This window comes from Centruroides vittatus, unplaced genomic scaffold, assembly GCF_030686945.1.
Source record: "Centruroides vittatus isolate TY-2023 unplaced genomic scaffold, ASM3068694v2 contig_165, whole genome shotgun sequence".
In the NCBI taxonomy this organism is placed as follows: domain Eukaryota; kingdom Metazoa; phylum Arthropoda; class Arachnida; order Scorpiones; family Buthidae; genus Centruroides; species Centruroides vittatus.
In genome coordinates this window covers 979,317-998,693 of record NW_027121000.1, presented here as the reverse complement: position 1 = coordinate 998,693, position 19,377 = coordinate 979,317, and the positions used below count along the sequence as shown (strand labels likewise).

Here is a 19,377-nt window from a genome sequence, read left to right as displayed (position 1 = left end):
GTAGTTTTAGTTTGTTAGTTTAGAAATTTAATATCAAATTTCTAATTATATTTTCAAAATTAAAATTTTAATTCTACACAAAAGCATTTATAAAATACAGTATAATAATAATTAAAATATTAAATATAATTTGATTATTAAGAAATATTATTAAAAAAATGTTATATTTTTTTATTCTTAAATTAATAATGTCACTTCCCTGTTATAAAGCACGCGCATGGCCACCTAGATAGATGGCACGTGATAAGATTTGAAATTTGAATTAGTCACGTGACTTTAAGGTGCGTACAGAGAGACATTCCATTGGTTTCAGCGGGGGTAATCAGTACTCCAACTTCCGGAAAGTAGTCCCAGTAATATTTCTTAATTAACTGTATAAAAATTTTAAATTTAATACACTTACGTTTTCAGAAGACAAATTTAAGAGATTTTATAACTTTAAATAAACTTAAAATCACGAAATAGTCGTTTATTGAGGTAACTTCGTGCGCTATATCAATAGGAGCAAAGCGGTAATTTGAACTCGACTTCCATCCGCATTCGCTCTTCCTCTCGTTTTAGCGAAGTTAGTGTTTCCAACGTTCCTTTTTTGAGTTTAAAAATTTTATTATCAGAATGAGAGAAATCGTTCATTTACAAGCGGGCCAATGCGGTAACCAAATTGGTGCTAAGGTAAGTAATTTTTATTTTATATTTAACTGTGTAAAAAAAAAAAAAATTAAATTAAAATAAAAAGCCGTTATAAACGTCGTTCTTCCTTTTTAAACCATTATACTTAATACGGGATGTTCGTGTAATTAATAAATTACGCTTAAAAATATGAACTGCGACGTCCATGTGCCGCTCCTATAATTACGCGTTCCTTTAGGAATAACGTCGCCACCTACTTTTTTTTTTTTTTTTAAGTCTAAACGAGTTTAATTAAATTCGTTACGATTAAATAAATTCTTTAACCAAAAATGGTCGTGTAATATTTAATAGCTTTGCTCTACTTTTCAAAATAAAATATATTAATTTTTCCTAAAATAATAATTTATTTATTTAAAGTTAGAAAAACAAAAAGATTACCGAAATTTTAAATTTCGAATCCGTCTCGTTATTGTGGAGGTCGCACGTGAATTTTCGGTCGATTTGATGCTTTAACATTTTACGTCCGTTAACGATATCGTGATCGATCGATCCAATTTCAATCTGCAATGCAGCTGAATGTAATTTATTATATAAATTATAAAAATTTTAAAAATATTTCTAAAATTAGTTTTGGGAAGTGATATCCGACGAACATGGAATCGATTCAACTGGCGCTTATCACGGGGAATCTGATTTACAGCTGGAAAGAATAAATGTCTATTACAATGAAGCTTCAGGTGTTTATCAGTTTGTATAAATATAAATTAGTAAATTGATCGAGTGGGGAAGATATGAGAAAAAAAACTCGGATTTTTCTTGTTCTTTCAGGAGGCAAATATGTGCCGAGAGCTATTCTTGTGGATTTGGAACCCGGAACTATGGATTCTGTTCGCTCTGGCCCATTTGGGCAATTGTTTAGGCCTGACAACTTTGTCTTTGGTAAAATAAAAGAAAAAAAAATGTTTGGATCGTCTTTTGGGATTTAATTCAATATTTTTAATGATTTTCTTTGTGATTGATTTCAGGTCAAAGTGGCGCTGGTAACAATTGGGCAAAGGGTCACTATACGGAAGGTGCCGAGCTGGTGGATTCCGTGCTGGATGTCGTGCGAAAGGAATCGGAGAGTTGCGATTGTCTGCAGGGTTTTCAGATGACGCACTCGCTCGGAGGAGGCACGGGATCGGGAATGGGAACTCTCCTTATTTCTAAAATCAGAGAAGAATATCCGGATAGGATTATGAATACTTTTAGTGTTGTTCCGTCACCGAAGGTATACAATTATCTTTAAAATAGTGTTAGAAAAAAATTAAAATTAAAATACGTTCGTTGACAAAAATGTTATGTATTTGTATAGAATTTATATAAATATCTCAAAGCCCATTGATTATATTAAAGCCAAACAATTACCGTGTAGCCTGATTTAATCTGGTAATCATTTGGCTGTTGTATAGAATTGTTCAGTTACTGCAAAACTAAATATGGCCGTCTTAGATGATGATGTAAATAATTACATTTTTGGTCTTATTGCATGCTAAGTAATTCTTTAAATTGCTAACTCAGTATAATAATAAATACATGCAGGATCACTATGTGCAAAATGTTCAATTTTGTGTTATTCATATATGGCAACATGAAATATGGGTGATCTGCTGAGAGAAATGTCTCCCAGCAGTTTTTTATGGGAAACCACCCCTATTGTATTGTATTGTGAAGAAAATTTGGAAAACTACAAGGCCAGCCCACGGGCAAGGCATGAACTTACAACCAACTACCAGTGTTCAATGTTTTTATCTACTCTACCACTGGTGGGCACCAAAATTTTCAGTATACCCGTTTGGAGGTCTTCAAATGACAGACATCCCAATATGATTCAGTCAGAGACATTATGCACAGTTGACAGAGTAAGAAAGATATTTTGGGTTCACATCATTGGGTTGATGGATGCAGGATAGCTGAATTTTCCACCTGTTCTGAGTTGACAGATTTTGGGAGCAGTGCATACATTGGGAAACATACAAACTATACAGAACATACAAACTAACAGAAGGTCCTACAAAGTAAAACTTTTTAAAATGTACTCTTCCACAAGAATTTGTCTCTACTATACAAGCAATTATTGTGGGAATTTAGATCTACAATTTTTTCAAATTGCCATCCAATTATCATTGTCATTACATTTGGACTAATAATTTCATTTGATTTCAAAACCTTAGTGCATAACTTTTTTGTCAATGAATGTGTACATAATTAAATTTATTGCAAAGATTATTGAACAAAATTGCAAGTATTGATGCTAATTCATAATTTATGAATGTTTTTCAAAAATATTCTAGTTTCAAAGTTTTAAGATTAATTTATTGATTTGTTTTAGTTGAATATTTAACTATAGAAGAAAATAAGATAGAAAAAAATGATTTGTGTACTTGGACTTCCTTTTTTAATTTGTACTTGTTACTCAAAGGGAGTGAACTTACACAAACTCATATTAAAAACTCTTAAGTCTTAGTTAAAAAGAAAGTCCAAATAGACAATCATGCTCAACATAAAGAACCAGAAGCATGTATTTTAAGGTAGAAAATAGTTTCTTGATAAGTAACTACATTCTATTTCAGTCTTACTGAGAAGATAGATGAGTTTGATCTTATCAAGAAAAATTCTATCATTGTTCTACATTTCCAAATGCACTAACCTTTTGAATAGAACATTTGACTATTGGCCTTAAGTTCTTTTTATTCAATCAATTATATAGAGAGATTCCTAGAATAAAGTCATGTAAGTAATTTAGAGGAGAAATTTTATGTCAGCAGCAGTTAGAAGCACAAATGGTTATTTGTGCTTCTAACTGCTGCTGACACATAATTATCAACACAAAATTTCTCCTTTAAATTTTTTACATGACTTTATACAGTAGCACGTCGATTATCCGAAACAATTCGGGACTGGGGTTGTTCGGATAACTGATCATTTACAAAAAAATATATTAAACACAAAACTGTATGTTTTGTATCACATGTCTTACAAATACATACCTTTTTATAAAGTGGACCTACAGTTTAGGTTGGCAGGGAGGGGGAGATGTGCTGCAGTACCACAGCATTAACAGAAATTTGAATTGCCGATTGGAATGCTTTTGGTTAACTGATGTTTTGGTTGATTGATATTCAAATAATTGATGCTCTACTGTACTATAAAAAAATTTTTATATTATTGTGTAATTAGAGTAATGTTTTTCTTTAAGAAATTTGTATTGGGATTTAAAAAGTTTGTATCCATTTGCAGAAATAATTACCAGTTTGTTTCATGATTTTTTCTTTGAGAGTTAATAAGTATATTGTAGAAAAGTGTTTATTTCACAGATTCTATTATACACAAATAATTATTTGTCATGTATACAAGATAGCTTCAAAAATAACTCAGAATTATGCTGAGGTAGTCAAAGGCATTAAAAAAGGGAAACATGTCAGGAATAGAGCTTTTGTGAGAGAGAAAGTATCACTGATGATTTGCAAAGTGGTCATCCATCGACATCACCGTCTAAGGAGAAAGTGTCAGTTGTATGCAATATTGTGGGGTCAGACTGACAGCAGGAATTTCGGTTGAAAGTTGTATTTTCATCCTGCGTGATCAATTGAACATGCATGGAATAGTGTGTTTGCCAACACACTATTCCATGAATGCTCATGGCAGACCAACAAGAGACTTTCAAGACGTGTGTCAGATCTCATTGAACTGGTCAATAAAAATCTGGAATTTCTTAACAACAGTATCACAGGTGACAAAACCTGGGCCATGTTCAGTAATGCAGAATTCTTGCTAAGGCTAGTTATGCTGCAATGTTGAACTCGTTTCTAACTATTGCTTGACTCCTCCCACTGTTAGAATTCTAGCTAGTTCAGTCAGTTTCTTTTATCTATGCTAATGTCTACTAGTGATGTCATTGTTTTTGTTTCTTTGTACGATTTGCAAGATGGCTGCTTGTGTTGGACGAAATGTATTTTATTATAACAATCACAAAGTTATTATCTCATTCTAAATCATTAACTCATTCTAAAATGAACTTCCAAATGTAAAATTATCATGTATCGGTATAATAGATTGCGAATACATTTTAATGGAAGATAACTGTCCGTTTTGTTGATTACAATTAATAATTGCTTCATTAATTCATTTGCGACAACTGTTGCAATCGTAATTTTAACTTCGTCCACCATTTTGCCCAGTTGTCTAACAGAATACAGTAGAGCATCGATTATCCAACTTAATTGGGGACTGGGGTTAGTCGGATGTCGGATTACTGAAAAGTATGAAAAAATACATTATTAGTATAGTGTATTAGGCCTGGTTTAAATACTAGCCTCCCTTTCATGGTCGAGCCAGTGCTGCCAGCTAAAACATGCAAAAATTGAACAAAAATAATATTAAAGTAGCCAAGACAAACCAAATATTGTAGCGTCACATTACTAGCGGACATTTGAATTTGCCGACTAGAATGCAGTCGGATAATCAATGCTCTACTGTAATTCTTCAACGATGCTCAGAACATTCTTAGCTCCACCCACTAAGCCACTCAGAATTCTAACTTAGGTGTTCTGCATTACCGAACACAGCAGCCCTGGTGTTTCTTGTACAATCCTAACCAAAATGACAGTTCGCAGAATGAGACGATGTAATGTAACTGATGAAGATCTCTAAAAGTGATCGAAAACGTTATAGAAATTAACGGTATGCTGGACACATTAAAGGTGTGAAATATATTTAATTCGGATTTAGATCCAGTAAGCATTTCTTATTATATGTTCACAGAATGGAAGTCGCCCTCTTTATTGTAGTCCATGAAATTCAAACAGGACAGGAGCAAAGGAAAGCTCATGTTGGAAAGTTGTCTTTGACTCCCAGGGGATTGTTCACTACAAATTTATACCAAGTGTCACACTGTCAACAAGGAAATGTACATTGACATCCTTTGTCGTCATTGGGAAAACAACAAATGGGTGCTTATTCACAACAATGTCCCTGCACATCAGTCATTGCTGTTGAAGCAGCATCTGGCCAAATATAGAGTGATTGATTACATTGGAGCATCCTCCATATTCTCTGGATTTTGCTCAGTGTGATTTCTACCTCTCCCTAGTTGAAAGATGCCATCAAGGGACACCACTTCAAGAATGCAGATGAGGTTATACAGAATGCAACATCTGCGTTACAGGTGCTGTTGCAAAACAACTTTCAAGAATGTTTTCAGCAGCTATACCAATTGGTAAGTGTGTGGTTGTCAAAGGACAATATTTTGAAGGACACATTGCTTGATTTGTCAATTGTACACATACTTCTGAGTAATAAACCAATTCTGGGAACTTTTTGAAGCTACAGCTATCTTGTAAAAAGAAATATTAGGATACTAGAAAGAAAACTTTTAATATAATGTAAAACTAAACAATCTGTAAATTTATTTACATTTTTCGATTTTTCTCCAAACACTATTTAGCAGTATTCGATATTACAGACTTATTGCAAATCCTGTGGATTAATATTGTGAATCCAAAAGGATTTGCAAACCACCTGATGGGAACCATTGATCTAAATGAATAGTTGTTTTTAATTTAAATTTTAATGTTAATTTTCAACTCAGTAGAACTTATCGTAATGACTGGGATTTGTCTACAATGATAAAATTAAATGAGGTAAGACTACAATTAGTAATGATTCTGGGTTTATTGACTGATGTTAAGACTTAGAATTTGAAGATTTATTAATTTATTTAGTATTGGTTGCTTGCTACAAGTACTAGATAAATACAACAACTAGAACATAATTAAAGTAAGAAATGCCTGTAATTTAAACTACTATTGCAAAGTAGATAGTGATTAAAATAATGTTTAACGTTTAAAGTATTGGTTAAGACTAATGATTGCATTTTATTCAATATATAAGGAGACTGGAGCATGAATAAACCATCAATGTCTATGTATTCAATAATAATGAAATAAGCAGTTTTAAAAGTATACTTTAACTTTTTTGGAATTTACTAGTTCTGATGACATTAAATGAATACTGTTAATATCTGATTGCAAATCACTTTTATCATTGTAGAATCTCAAATAATTAAATGCAAATAAATATTTCTAAACTAAAATTGATTGGCTAGAGTTTTCTAAAATATAATTGAAATAGGAACAACCTGAGAAGTAGATTAGAATAGAAAGGTTAATTTTATATAAAAATTAATCATATGCAACTAAAACTGAAAGATGAAAATTAAAACAGTTTATTTCATTTTCTAGTGTACATCAAATGTGTAATTAATAAATCAAAAAGTGTAGACCAAATATAAGGATAGATTTAATTTGCTACTTTGCATATAATAAACAAAGTGAATATACAGAATTTTGCAAGATAATCAGATATTTTTCATAATTTAAGCATGACACTTCATATTAGTGTTTAAAATTACAAAATTAATATATCATCTGCTTGTAAAGATATATGTGGAAAATGAATTTTTGCTAATTTATATTCATAACTATATATAATTTACTTTAATATTTTATTATGAAAATATTCGTTTGATAATTATTTTGCATATTTATGTAGAGTGAAATATATATTATTTTTAATATTGAGGTAAATATAATGTTTTATCATTAAAATTTTACTTGATAATGGTTTTTATCTACTGTACATGGTATAAAAGAATATATTTTTGTTGTTGTTCCTAGTAAATGTTTGGTAATATTGATATTTATTGACATACAAACATTTACATATAAAATAGTCAATAAAAGATTGAATAATAGTTTATTAATAAATTAAGTATAGAAAGAGTTGTTTCTTTGCTTTCTATTTCTAAGTTTGTATCCTTCGATGTTGGCAATTTATGTTGATTATAAATTTATCCTTTGGTAGCTGGGTTATCTTCCAATGTTTTTTAAATACTGTACAGGTATCCCTCGTACAACATGGTTTGAAAATTGAGGATATCCCCGTACAACACAGCTGTTTTGCTCTAACACTGTAAGTGTTAAACTTTTTTAACTGTAGGTCATTTGTAAAAATGAATGAAATACAGTAGTATCTCAATACTGAAACAATTTGGTGTTTGAGCACAAATTCTGGAAAAAATTGCTTTGTACTCGATTGAACAAATGTGATCTCTAGAACAAATTGATTAATAACATATTTTTATTTTGTCATCCATAGAAAATTATGATAAAAGTTTAAAAAATGAAGACTATGATATTTCTGATCAAGATCGACAAAAAAAGCTCACACTTTGAAAAAAGAAAATATCCTTGTTTAACTAAAATTAATAAGTACTCTTGTTAGTTAATTATTGCTTGGAAATAAAGTATTGATTGCTTTAATAAATGTATTTCTCTTAGTAACAAAAAAAGAATAGTATACTTTTGTTAACTTATAGAAATGTTTTGTATAGTGTGGATTTGAATAACATTATGCAAATCCACACTATACAAGGGATACCTGTACATGGCATTCTGCTCATATTTTTTTGACAGCTGTTTTACTGTGATTTCCTCATGTAAATAAGATACTTTATGATGATGGTGATAGAATTGATTTGCTGTTTCAATTCTTTTATTTTTTACAGTTGTCTTTAATTGTTATTAAACAAGATAATGGGTATGTATCTTGCTCCATTCTGTGATAAACTCTTAGATTGTGTTTGATTTGAATTTCAGTCAGAAGAAAAATATCATTGACATTTTAAATAACTGTTTTATTTCCCACTTTTTTGCTTAAAAAAAAAAAAATATCTTTTGTTCCAAGTTAATAGAATTTTTCCTTTCTTAAACAAGTAGTAAATTTGAAGTTTCTATATTATCTAATAACTAGCAGGTAGGCCCGGTGTTGCTCAGGCGAAAGTAACGATAGCGAAGATTACGTTATAGTCACAAAAGAAAATGAGTAATTTCATCAATGAACTAAGTATTTCTAAAGAAAGGTCGAATTTGAAAATCGAATGTTCTAATACTGTTCGATTTTCACGACCGTGTTCTGATTAATACTCGTTCGATTTTCATCGAATGATGAAGAAAGGTCGAGAACTAATCTTCATGTGTTCTAACATATTACTTTTTCTTTTTTCTTTTTTTTTTTCCAGAGCCCGTAAATCTTGTACGGCAAATCTTGCTCTTGTTCTCCATTGTTACTTAACACTTTGGTACTTAAATTTGGTACCCTAACTGTGTACCAAATTTCAACTATCAACTCCTAACCATTTTAGCGAAAATTAAGATTATTACATTACAGTCAACCTTACCCATTTTCACAGAATGCAAGAATTGGGTCCCCTGTTTCCAGACTAATTACAGAATTTTTAAATGGGTCTAAAAATTTGTTCGATTTCCTGCAAAAATGAAAAAACTGCATCTGCGTCTTGCACGCCGCTTTCTCTTAACAATTCCATTGTTATGTAACATTTTTATTGTTGACAATTCCATTGTTACGTAACACTTCCATTGTTGATGGAAGTGTTAAGCCTTATTCCTGTTTCTCCCCCCCGTGGGGAGGAATTTTGAAAAATCCCTTCTTAGTGTGCGTTCTCGTGACGTACCCTAACTGTGTACCAAATTTCAACTTTCAACTTTTAACCGTTTGGGCTCTGCGCTGATTATTATTATTATTAACTTGTCTCAATTATATATATATATATAGATTAAAAATTACAAAGAATGTGTGTTTTTGTTTATTTAAAATGTTATATTCATAAATCTTTTTGAAAGTTTGTTACTATTGCTAATATACTGCATATACCAGGTGATTATAATTAAAGTATCCTCATTCAATGCTGTCTGGGATATATAGCAATTCAAACTAAACCTGATTTTCTATGCTAACGTTCCTTAACATGCAGAAGAATTTTTATATGGAAAAATATAGTTCCAAAATTTGTCACTGTGGCACAGTAAGTGGAAAAAATGCTTTGCATTTGCAAAATTGACCTGTGTTACAGTTAATTTCTGAGTGTAAAACTGCCTATGGTATGTAGGCTGTTTGTTTGTTTTTGTTTTTTTTTAAGGTCTGATGGTCCATTAAAAAAAAGACAAGTGTAAATAAAATGAATTTATTACCAAAAGTTTGGTACAAATGTTCCTTTTCAACATAATCACTGTGATTGAGGCATTTGTCATATCTGTGGACAAGCTTTTCCATCCCCTTGTCATAGAATGTTGCTGCCAGTGAATTGAGATGGCCTTAATGTTGTTTTGAAGATTGTCATTATTCTCAAACCTTTGCCCTCCTATCCACATTTTCAGTTCAGGAAAAAAGGTGGAAGTCTTCACACATTAAAAAGTTCAGTCTTCACCACCTTTAAACACCCAACATATAGTGCCAAGTGACTTCCACTTTAGATCTTCATTTCTTCCAGCTTCTTCATACTTCATTAAATTCAAATGACATTAATGTTACTTTCTTTTTTAATTTCATGCTTTCAAATGTGATTTACTATATGATTTATTAATATAATATATACTGTAATTAAAATTTTCAAATGTTCCTATTTTTAGATTTCAATATATAATAAATATTAAATTCTTATATAACTGAATTTTTTGACAAATTAAGTTTATAACATTTTTATTTTTAAATTAAATGCATTAATTAATCTTTGATAGTTTTCTTTTTATTGTGGAGTCTAAAAGAAATTCTACATCTTGTTTTATTCTTTTTATATTATAAATTTGATATGTGGAAAGAGAGAACAATTATATACAGGACAAGCGTGACAAACATTTGATAATTTAAACATTGTATGTTTATGTATACTATGTGTATATGTATAAAATTTTTTATTATAGGTTTCTGATACTGTTGTTGAACCATATAATGCCACACTCTCTGTTCATCAGTTAGTAGAGAATACAGATGAAACTTACTGTATTGATAATGAAGCTTTATATGATATTTGCTTCCGCACACTCAAATTAACTACACCAACGTATGGAGATTTAAATCATCTTGTGTCTTTAACAATGTCAGGCGTAACCACTTGTCTTAGATTTCCAGGTCAACTGAATGCAGATTTACGGAAATTAGCTGTTAACATGGTGCCATTTCCTCGTTTACATTTCTTTATGCCTGGATTTGCTCCTCTGAATTCTAGAGGAAGTCAACAGTATAGAACACTGAGTGTTCCGGATTTGACTCAGCAAATGTTTGATGCCAAGAACATGATGGCCGCCTGTGATCCACGTCATGGTCGTTATCTTACTGTTGCTGCAATATTCCGTGGGCGAATGAGTATGAAAGAAGTTGATGAACAGATGATGAATATACAAAATAAAAATAGCAGCTATTTTGTTGAATGGATTCCAAATAACGTTAAAACAGCTGTTTGTGATATTCCTCCTCGTGGTTTGAAGATGTCTGCAACTTTCATCGGAAATAGCACTGCTATCCAAGAATTATTTAAGAGAATATCCGAACAGTTTACAGGTAAATTTTAGAAATTATTTCAAATTTATTTAATCTTAATGCAAACTATGCAACATCGATATTATCTTCAATTCAATTTTAAACTTGCTCATATTTAAAGGTTATATTATCATCCCTCATATGCTTAATCTTAATACAGGTTATTTTGATAAATTTTTAATGTTGCATAGTCTATTTATTTCATCTCAAGAAAGTTTGTTATACTGTTGTTTCATAAAATACAGTAAACTCACGATTGAATGGGGGTAATTGGGTGTCCACTATTTCTAAAAGTTCGTTAAATTGGTGTTTTAAAAAAATGTGTAAATAACAAGCTTAAAATGTTCAAGCTATGTTAAAATGTTATCTTGACTTATAATTATGAATAAAATAATGTGCTGTACAGTACAGTACATTGAGTAATTTATACTCATTCAAGAGCTGTTGTGCTTTTGTCCCAACCTTTAGCATGCTCTATTCGTGAATAAAAGAAGTATTAAAGTTTTCCTGTAGGACAAATTTTTTTCTGTTAAATTGAGGGTTTATTATATTTATTAAAATGAATTTTTAGATTGCAACATTCTTAGACATTGAAAGATATTTTATTTAAATTGTCTGGTTCTGATTTATGGAAATGTTACTCTTTCTTTATTTACATTGACAACTCTTGATTTATTTTCCTTTCCTTGCATATTTTTTTAGTTCAAAAGAAAAGATTATCCTCGAACATCCATTAATATATTTCATAACCTGTTTATCACATAATTAACCTATCTTAGTACTCTGACCTTGAGCAATCGTCGACTCCAAACAACCCTTCATCATCATATTTCAAATGCATTATCTCATTTTAAATGCTTTATAATCCAATTAAATCAAAAAGGTTACTCTATCTCAACATCATGTAGGGTGTAATAGTCTCATACAAGTTTTTGGTATTATAATCTTTTTAAAAGTTCAAAATTTATAAGACTGATTAGGATTTTCATCTTTAATTTCATAATATTTTTGAATGCAAAATAATAAAGCTAATAATTTTATGAATAATACCAAAAATTCTTTCATTTAAGCATTAATGTTAATTTAACAAATGATGATTGTTGTAATATGATGCTTTACTCCTACATTATTTTATGCAGTTGTGTGTGGAAAGTGGTGTCCAAGAACTTGCATAAGGTAACACATTGCATATTCCTAGATCTAGATATTGGAGACCAAACACATTGTTTACTACATAAGGCAGAGTTCATCTTGAGCTTTAATACAGTCATCATCATGGGTCTTTTAGTTTTTTCAGTAGTAGTAGTCTGATACTGTGTTCATACATTGACACCCATATTGTCATAACAGGACAGTAAATGTAAAGTTTAAAATTATTTTAGAATTTGCATTAATTTTATTCTTTTACAATATAATTATAAAATGATAACTAAATGCATAACTGGCAACATAACCGCACAGTAAGCAGGAGTTGTGGTTCGAGTTCTGCTTTGTGCCAATCCTTTTCTTCCAAAACTTTCTAAATTAATTAAAATATAACACCAAAACAAGTTTCAGCATTGTATTTTAAGTTTAAGTGCATGAAATACTTGTTTAAACATAAACAAGAAAGTTAACACATGAAATATACTGTTAGATGAGTTTCTTGACCTTGCACCTGGAGTGTATTTTTCCCTTAGGTTGTTCAGTAAATTTAACAATCATTTCAGTAAGGTAAATTTGTAAGTTCAGGTGTTATTTGTTCTTTAAGGGTTTGGAACAAAGCCAGTCATAAAAAGTCAATTTCTTCTTTTGAGCATAATATATAGACATGCTGGTAGTATCAGAATTTCAGTTTAAAATGGTAATTGAGTCAGTGGCATAGTATAGTGGGGGCGGCGGGAGCGGCCCGCCCTGGGCGGCACTTTTAGGGGGTGGCAAAATTTCACAATAAATAATAATATCTTGAAAAAATTTGAACCATTTCATTTCATATTTTTGTCGCACTTACGATTCAGACCAATTGAAATGAGCACGGAATTTTTCATTACCTAAATAAGGAGGCGGCGAAATTTTCCTCCGCCCCGGGCGGCTGATACCCATGTTACGCCACTGAATTGAGTAGAAGTTGAATTATGTAAAGAAACAAAAAATGATTAGATAGGAGTGAAACACCACACTACAATGTAATAATTAGCATTGAAGAACAAGTCTAAGTATTACAACAGAAAAATTATTCAAGTTTTTCTTATCAGAAAAATTTTGAAAATTTATTCTAAAAACTAGAAAAAATTCTTATTTCTATATGTTAAACAAATGATATTCTTACATGTTAGAAAAATTAGTGTACTTATCTTAGAATAGTTTTGGTATTGAAATGTATCTAGCTAGGTTTTAATGGGTTTTTTTAATGCTCCCATTAATCATAATTAATAAATGTTATACTACATTATTTATATTGAGAAATTCTACAAATAGAAAGGTCAGTGTTTTTCAACCTTAGTAATGTTTTTTTCTTGCAACATTCCCACTTTATTAATTTAGAGCTGTTGTGCTTTTATTACTTTTAGTAATACATGTAAGAAGTGTTACTCAGTGACACTACTATTTTGTGACACTCTATAATGCTGTTCTGGCACCCTTGGGTGATGTAGCACCCCAGTTGAAAACTATTCAGATAGATTCAACTTTTTAGAATTATTCTAATAGTTTGTCGTTTTAAATACATACAACATCACAAACAGCAATGCACATAAATGTGCTCTCCAAAAAACATTCTTCATTAATTAAAAAAGTTAAAATAATTGTATCAAAAGGAACTGTTATACTTTATATAATAAGATTTTTAATGTTAATTTTTATGCTTCAAATTTATTGTGTATTATAATAAGAAAGTATTCATTTATTTTATATTATAAAATATCTGTTTCTTCCAGCTATGTTTCGTCGAAAAGCCTTTTTACATTGGTATACAGGTGAAGGTATGGACGAGATGGAATTTACAGAGGCCGAATCAAACATGAATGACTTAGTATCCGAATACCAGCAATATCAAGAAGCTACCGCTGATGACGAGGGCGAATTTGAAGAAGAAGATCTTCAGGAAGAGTAGTCCGCTCGGCACCAATAATTGCACAAATACATAAAGTTTTATTTGAATGGCTATTTTTTATATGCTCCATTTTGTCATTTTTTTAAGATATTTAATAAGGTTTGATTTCTTTAACTAAATAATAATATGAAGATTTTATAAAGTCTTCATTTCGTAATTGTTGGAATAAAAGCTGTTTTTAGAAATTAGACTAACTGTTTTTGAATTATTATTATTTTTTAATCCTAATATCACATAGAATATGTATAGTGTGTGCATGTGCATAAAACTATTTAGACAAATGTGTTCAGTTTATGTGTATAATATAAAGCTATCAATTAAGAATCTGCAGAAAATTACAAGATGCCATAAGTATCCTAATTTAAAAAATGTTTTGTAATTCTCTACGTATGTTAAACATTTAATCGTAATTATATATTTTATAGCTAGTTATAACTTTGGGCATACATCTGATAGATTATGATAGAAGCATGCTTTACTATGTGATGATAAAACATTTTCAAGAACAGCAAATTAACATAGAACAGTTTTTAACCTTAATTCATATAATTTCTTTAAGGTTGTATTGTAATAAGCACTTTATATGAAAATTGCCATTCTGATAAAATTTTATTAAACTAAATATAATTGTTCTGACCATTGTAAATCATAATACAGAACGATAAAATGTTGATGTTTTGTTATGGTAATTTTCTATTTATATACCTTGAGTAATATCAAAACATGCCAAATACATTTTTTAAAAATCTGAACCAAAATATACTTTAAAGTTTTTATATAATCAAACAATGTGCAGATTAAAAATACAGTATTTAATTAATAAACAGTTAATACAAATACATAAATTGGCCTTTGTGCCAAATCTAAAAGTACTGTACAGTACATGAATGTCAGAGATTGATCTTTTGCAAAACGACTGACTTAAGAAAAAATCCTGGATTGTTCATTTAAGTTAAAGTTTTAAACAATTGCTAATACCTATTTTATTTAACAAACAGTAGATTTTTTGGGGATGGCTCCAGTCTCCAAGCCCACAACAAACCTGATAAGGCAGCCATCCTATGCCCACAGGTGGGAAAAGTTTGAAAAAACGTATTACTTTCAATTTTAACCACTAGGGAATGAAAGTGCTTGGCAACCTTAAAAATACTACCTCTTCTACACATCTTGGCTTAGCGCAATAACACTGAGAAGGCCAGATTTTTGTTCTCATACTAAAATATATAATTCAAATATGAATTGATAGATTGTCATGAATCTTCCAAACTTTAATTTCTAAAAGAGCAGTTACAATTTATATTAAGGATCATTCATTCATTGCAACTGCCATTAGTCTCAAATTCCTTCCAAAAATTATCTGTTTTAGCAGATATCCCAATCCAATTAAAAAGAAACGTTTTGTTAAATGGCAAACGGTCGAATAAAAACGACGAATTCGGAGCTATGAATTCATCAAAATAAATCGTTTCGCCACCAGCTAAATAAGCGCGCCAAAACCCAAACGTCCCGTAAGTCATAATTGTATGATTACATTGAGAGAAGAGCCATATCGTAAGCGGGATTGGTCGGCTGCGGTGCCACGGACACGTTGGGCCAAGTACCTAATTTTCTTTTGCACCATCCTCGTCGCTTACGACCACAAAAATCACTCTGCTGTACTTCAGTTGAAAGTATTCTATGGCTTGCTTGAAGTACATGTTCACCTATCTTTCGTATTACATATTTCGGGGATACCGTAGATTACCACCTATGGAATTTCGGGATTTTGAGTATATATCTAAACTGAGGGGGCCGAGACGAGTTCAACGATACCCTACTTTTGGACCGGAGACGAAAAATAAAGTTGTCATAGTTTTTAAGTTATGCTTTCATGCAGACGGCACCGTAGTTGCTAGTGCTACCATCTCGCGATAAAGTGCAAACAAATAAAAAAAAAAAAAACACTGAAAGGCAAGAAATTGCACGAACAGTCGAATGCCACTTCCTTTTTTTGCTTTTGTTCAAGAACTACCGTGAATCAATAACTAGTGACGTCAAACAATCGGCGGCTCCCCTTCCGGGGGAGTCCGTCGGGAGCACTAACAGTCGAACGCCAGTTCCTTTTTCTACTTTTGTTCAAACATCGTGACTCCCGATCGCGATAGCGAGAGTGAGGAGCCGTAGCCCCCCCGAGGTCGACGAGCGTGAGGGTATGCAAAAAGGACTTAACTCGAACTGTAGACGATCGGTGTGGTCGTGGATTAACATCTGCCTTTTGTTGAAGGTATATATGGGCGACTTGCCGGACTGCCTGTTAATGTGGAACGGATTTAGTTTCTCACGGTAGCTGTTGTTGAAGCAATTTCTGATAATGGAAAATACTACAATATGTGAGAGGCAGATGCTGACCTCTTCTCGTCGACGCTACCAGGACATGTTTTCGACTGTTAGCCGCCTGCGTGCTACACATTTGACCTCCGCTATCAATGCTGATCGCGAGTAAATTCAAAACCCACGAGAGCGTTTCATGTAGTCGACAGGGGTTAAAAAAATCTATTAAAATTAATTTTAATTTTATTCAAATCAAACGTTCCCGTTGATAATAGGCTTCTGCGCCGCCATGAAATACAAGCTGCAAATTAAAATGAAATTTTTCTTATTTAGTATATGAGTATGTGTATATAAAAATTTATTTAAATTAACAACGAATCTCTTTGTTTATTTAAACTGGGCTGTAATTTGAAAAAATTGTAGACCTCATAAATTCCCACGCTCGTCCATCCGTATGACTGTCCTTCCTTAATCTCGAGAACAGAGTTCGATACATGAAACTCGAGACCAAATATAGAAAGCTTAGGGGCGGCATGTCCCGATTAACTATACATCGTTCAAAAAGTTCTCCCCCGAAAGGCGTTAGATAACGACCGGCAGGAGCCAGTTGATTATTATATTTACAGTACGAAAAATTATATTTTTTAGTGCACTATCGGCCGCCAGCGTGCATGCACGCACTGCGTACCTACCAAAACCGGCCCTGAGTCGTTCCAAGCGAGACTTTGTCGGCCTCCCATCCATCTTTCCTATGTGTTATATCTATAACCTTTGGCCCAAGTTTGGTTAGATTAGTTGAAATCCGGTGGTGTTAGAAATAATTGGCTATTTAGATCCTGAAACGCGTCGTGAACAAAATGGTGTCAATTTCTTACCGAAATAATATATTGTGTAAGAGATATGGGTTGTACCCATATCTCTTACACAATATATTATTTCGGTAAGAAATTGACACCATCTCAGTAATTGATTCCATAAACATAGATATTATATGTACAGTACATTTTTCTAATTTATTTGAAAAGTTTTATTGCGAGACGAGTGAGAATCATTCATATTCGACATTCCTTCCAATTCCTTGACCTAATATGTAGTCGAGTACCCAAAAACAATCGATTTTTAAACATGTAATAACAGGTATGCGGCGCCAGCGGCCGGATGGCCGAGCGGTAAAGGTGGCAGCCTACCGCTCTGGGGGACCCGGGATCGAATCCGAACGGGTCGAATAATCCCCAGGAATTTTTCGGGGGGTGGTCCGTTCAGATATGTCGGGCCCCGTCCCTCACCACCCGGTCGCCCCATTGTGGGCCTGGCCGAACCCATAATGGGCCTACTAAAAGAGGCCCTCTTAGTACCCACAAGGCGGAAAGAGTTAAAAAAAAAAAAAAAAAAAAAAAGGTATGCGGCGCCGGTTAAAACACAATGTTTTTATTTTGTGTTACTTAATCAAAATGATTTATATTATATTATACGGGGTAAAACTTATAATTATTTTCGTCTTAGGGGTACGTCATCAAAAAAGTTTGGAGATCATATTGCACTAACCTGTACAGCACTGTTTTTTCAACCACAGTATCGCTTAGAGTTTCGTTTCGTGCAATTTTAAAATCGTGTTGTATAAATAGTATAAGTATTGTATAAGTATAAATGGAAAATTGTTCTCAAATAAACTCTACTTTCACTCAGACTCTATTAAACTGTAATACAAACAACACCTTAATGCTGAGAACCTTTAATTTTAATGATAAACAAACGTTTTCGGCTCATTCCATGAGCCATCGTCAGGCTAACTACATTCGAATACTATTTCGAACAAGCAGTTCAAATAAATAGAACTCACGTGCGTTACTAAACTACGCAAACATAAATGATATAAATAACATAGATAATAAAATAAAATAAAATATGCCAATGGTACACGTATACATTGTAAAATCTATAGTTCCGTAGGCAATCCTTTTCTCCTAGTTAATGCCTTCCTGTGAATTTTTTAATTAGAAACTTCCAAGCTGACGGCAAAATCGTCGCATCCTTGTAATTTATGCATTTGTTGGTTAAGCTGGACTTATAAATTTCACATTTTTCGGTTGTAGCTGCCAGTGTCAGCGAATGTATCGGTGTTATGATCCTGGCCTCTTCCCATTTAACAACGGACCCCCAGCTTGCGCCATTTTTGCCAACGTTGTTGTGCATTTACTTTTTGACACGTCATATCTGTGTTCCTTAATCCTTTTACTTAGGCTTCTCGTCGTGACCCCGATGTATTCTTTATCAATCCTTAATTGGTCGTTGCTGTACGGTATCGAGTACAGGCCTGGTTGCTCATTACGTTTAATTCCATCCTTGTCGTTCCTTAATAATTTATAAATCGAGGGAGCTCTTTTGTACACAACAGTGCTGTTCCTGCGGCCCGCAATACCCTCAATAACCGAGGGTAGTCGTTTATTATAAGTGAATTTCGTGATACCGTTTGTCAGATCTCTTTTATTCTTGCTTTCTATAGGATTCTTGTAAGCGGCAATCAAACGCTCAACCGTTCTTGGACCAAATCCCAACATCCTAGCTACCTGCCTAATTCTATCCAGCTCACGCATCGTATCCATTATGTTAGAGCAATACTGAAACGCTCTTCTAATTAAAGCTCTAAACGCTGATAGCTTGTAATTAATAGGATCATTCGATGTTGGCGGTATATATAGCGGGTCGTGTGTCGGTTTGATATAAACTTTCGTGTTTATTGATCCGTTCTTAAATGTAATACCAATGTCCAAAAAATGCAATTCATCGCTACTGACTTGCTCTAAGTTTAGCTTCAGGCCATGATCGTTGGAATTCATGTCACTTAAGAATTGTTGTATTCTTGCGTGGTTCCTCCATATAACAAGCACATCGTCCACATACCTTTTGTACAT

At 32.3% G+C, this 19,377-nt stretch overlaps 2 protein-coding genes across 2 annotated transcripts; one reads left to right on the top strand and one right to left on the bottom strand.

Annotated features, from left to right (window-relative positions):
- Nucleotides 1–515: 515 nt before the first annotated feature.
- On the top strand, nt 516–14,844 carry LOC136968884 (tubulin beta-1 chain). Its single transcript, XM_067262942.1, has 6 exons — nt 516–672; nt 1,259–1,367; nt 1,459–1,569; nt 1,656–1,900; nt 10,449–11,085; nt 13,980–14,844. The coding sequence occupies exons 1-6, from the start codon at nt 616–618 to the stop codon at nt 14,153–14,155; spliced, it is 1,335 nt and encodes a 444-aa protein (XP_067119043.1). The 5' UTR covers nt 516–615; the 3' UTR covers nt 14,156–14,844.
- Nucleotides 14,845–18,585: 3,741 nt separating this feature from the next.
- On the bottom strand, nt 18,586–19,377 carry LOC136968900 (uncharacterized). The gene has a single exon (XM_067262963.1). It carries the CDS (start codon nt 19,375–19,377, stop codon nt 18,586–18,588), a length of 792 nt encoding a protein of 263 aa, XP_067119064.1.

What these genes read in the sequence shown, in the direction of transcription:
- LOC136968884 (XM_067262942.1), top strand. Translation starts at nt 616, where the DNA reads ATGAGAGAAATCGTTCATTTACAAGCGGGCCAATGCGGTAACCAAATT. An exon ending in GTGTTGTTCCGTCACCGAAG is followed by an intron (nt 1,901 to 10,448) that starts GTATACAATTAT and finishes TTTTTATTATAG; the next exon opens with GTTTCTGATACTGTTGTTGA. An exon ending in AATATCCGAACAGTTTACAG is followed by an intron (nt 11,086 to 13,979) that starts GTAAATTTTAGA and finishes TGTTTCTTCCAG; the next exon opens with CTATGTTTCGTCGAAAAGCC.
- LOC136968900 (XM_067262963.1), bottom strand. Translation starts at nt 19,377, where the DNA reads ATGTACAAAAGGTATGTGGACGATGTGCTTGTTATATGGAGGAACCAC.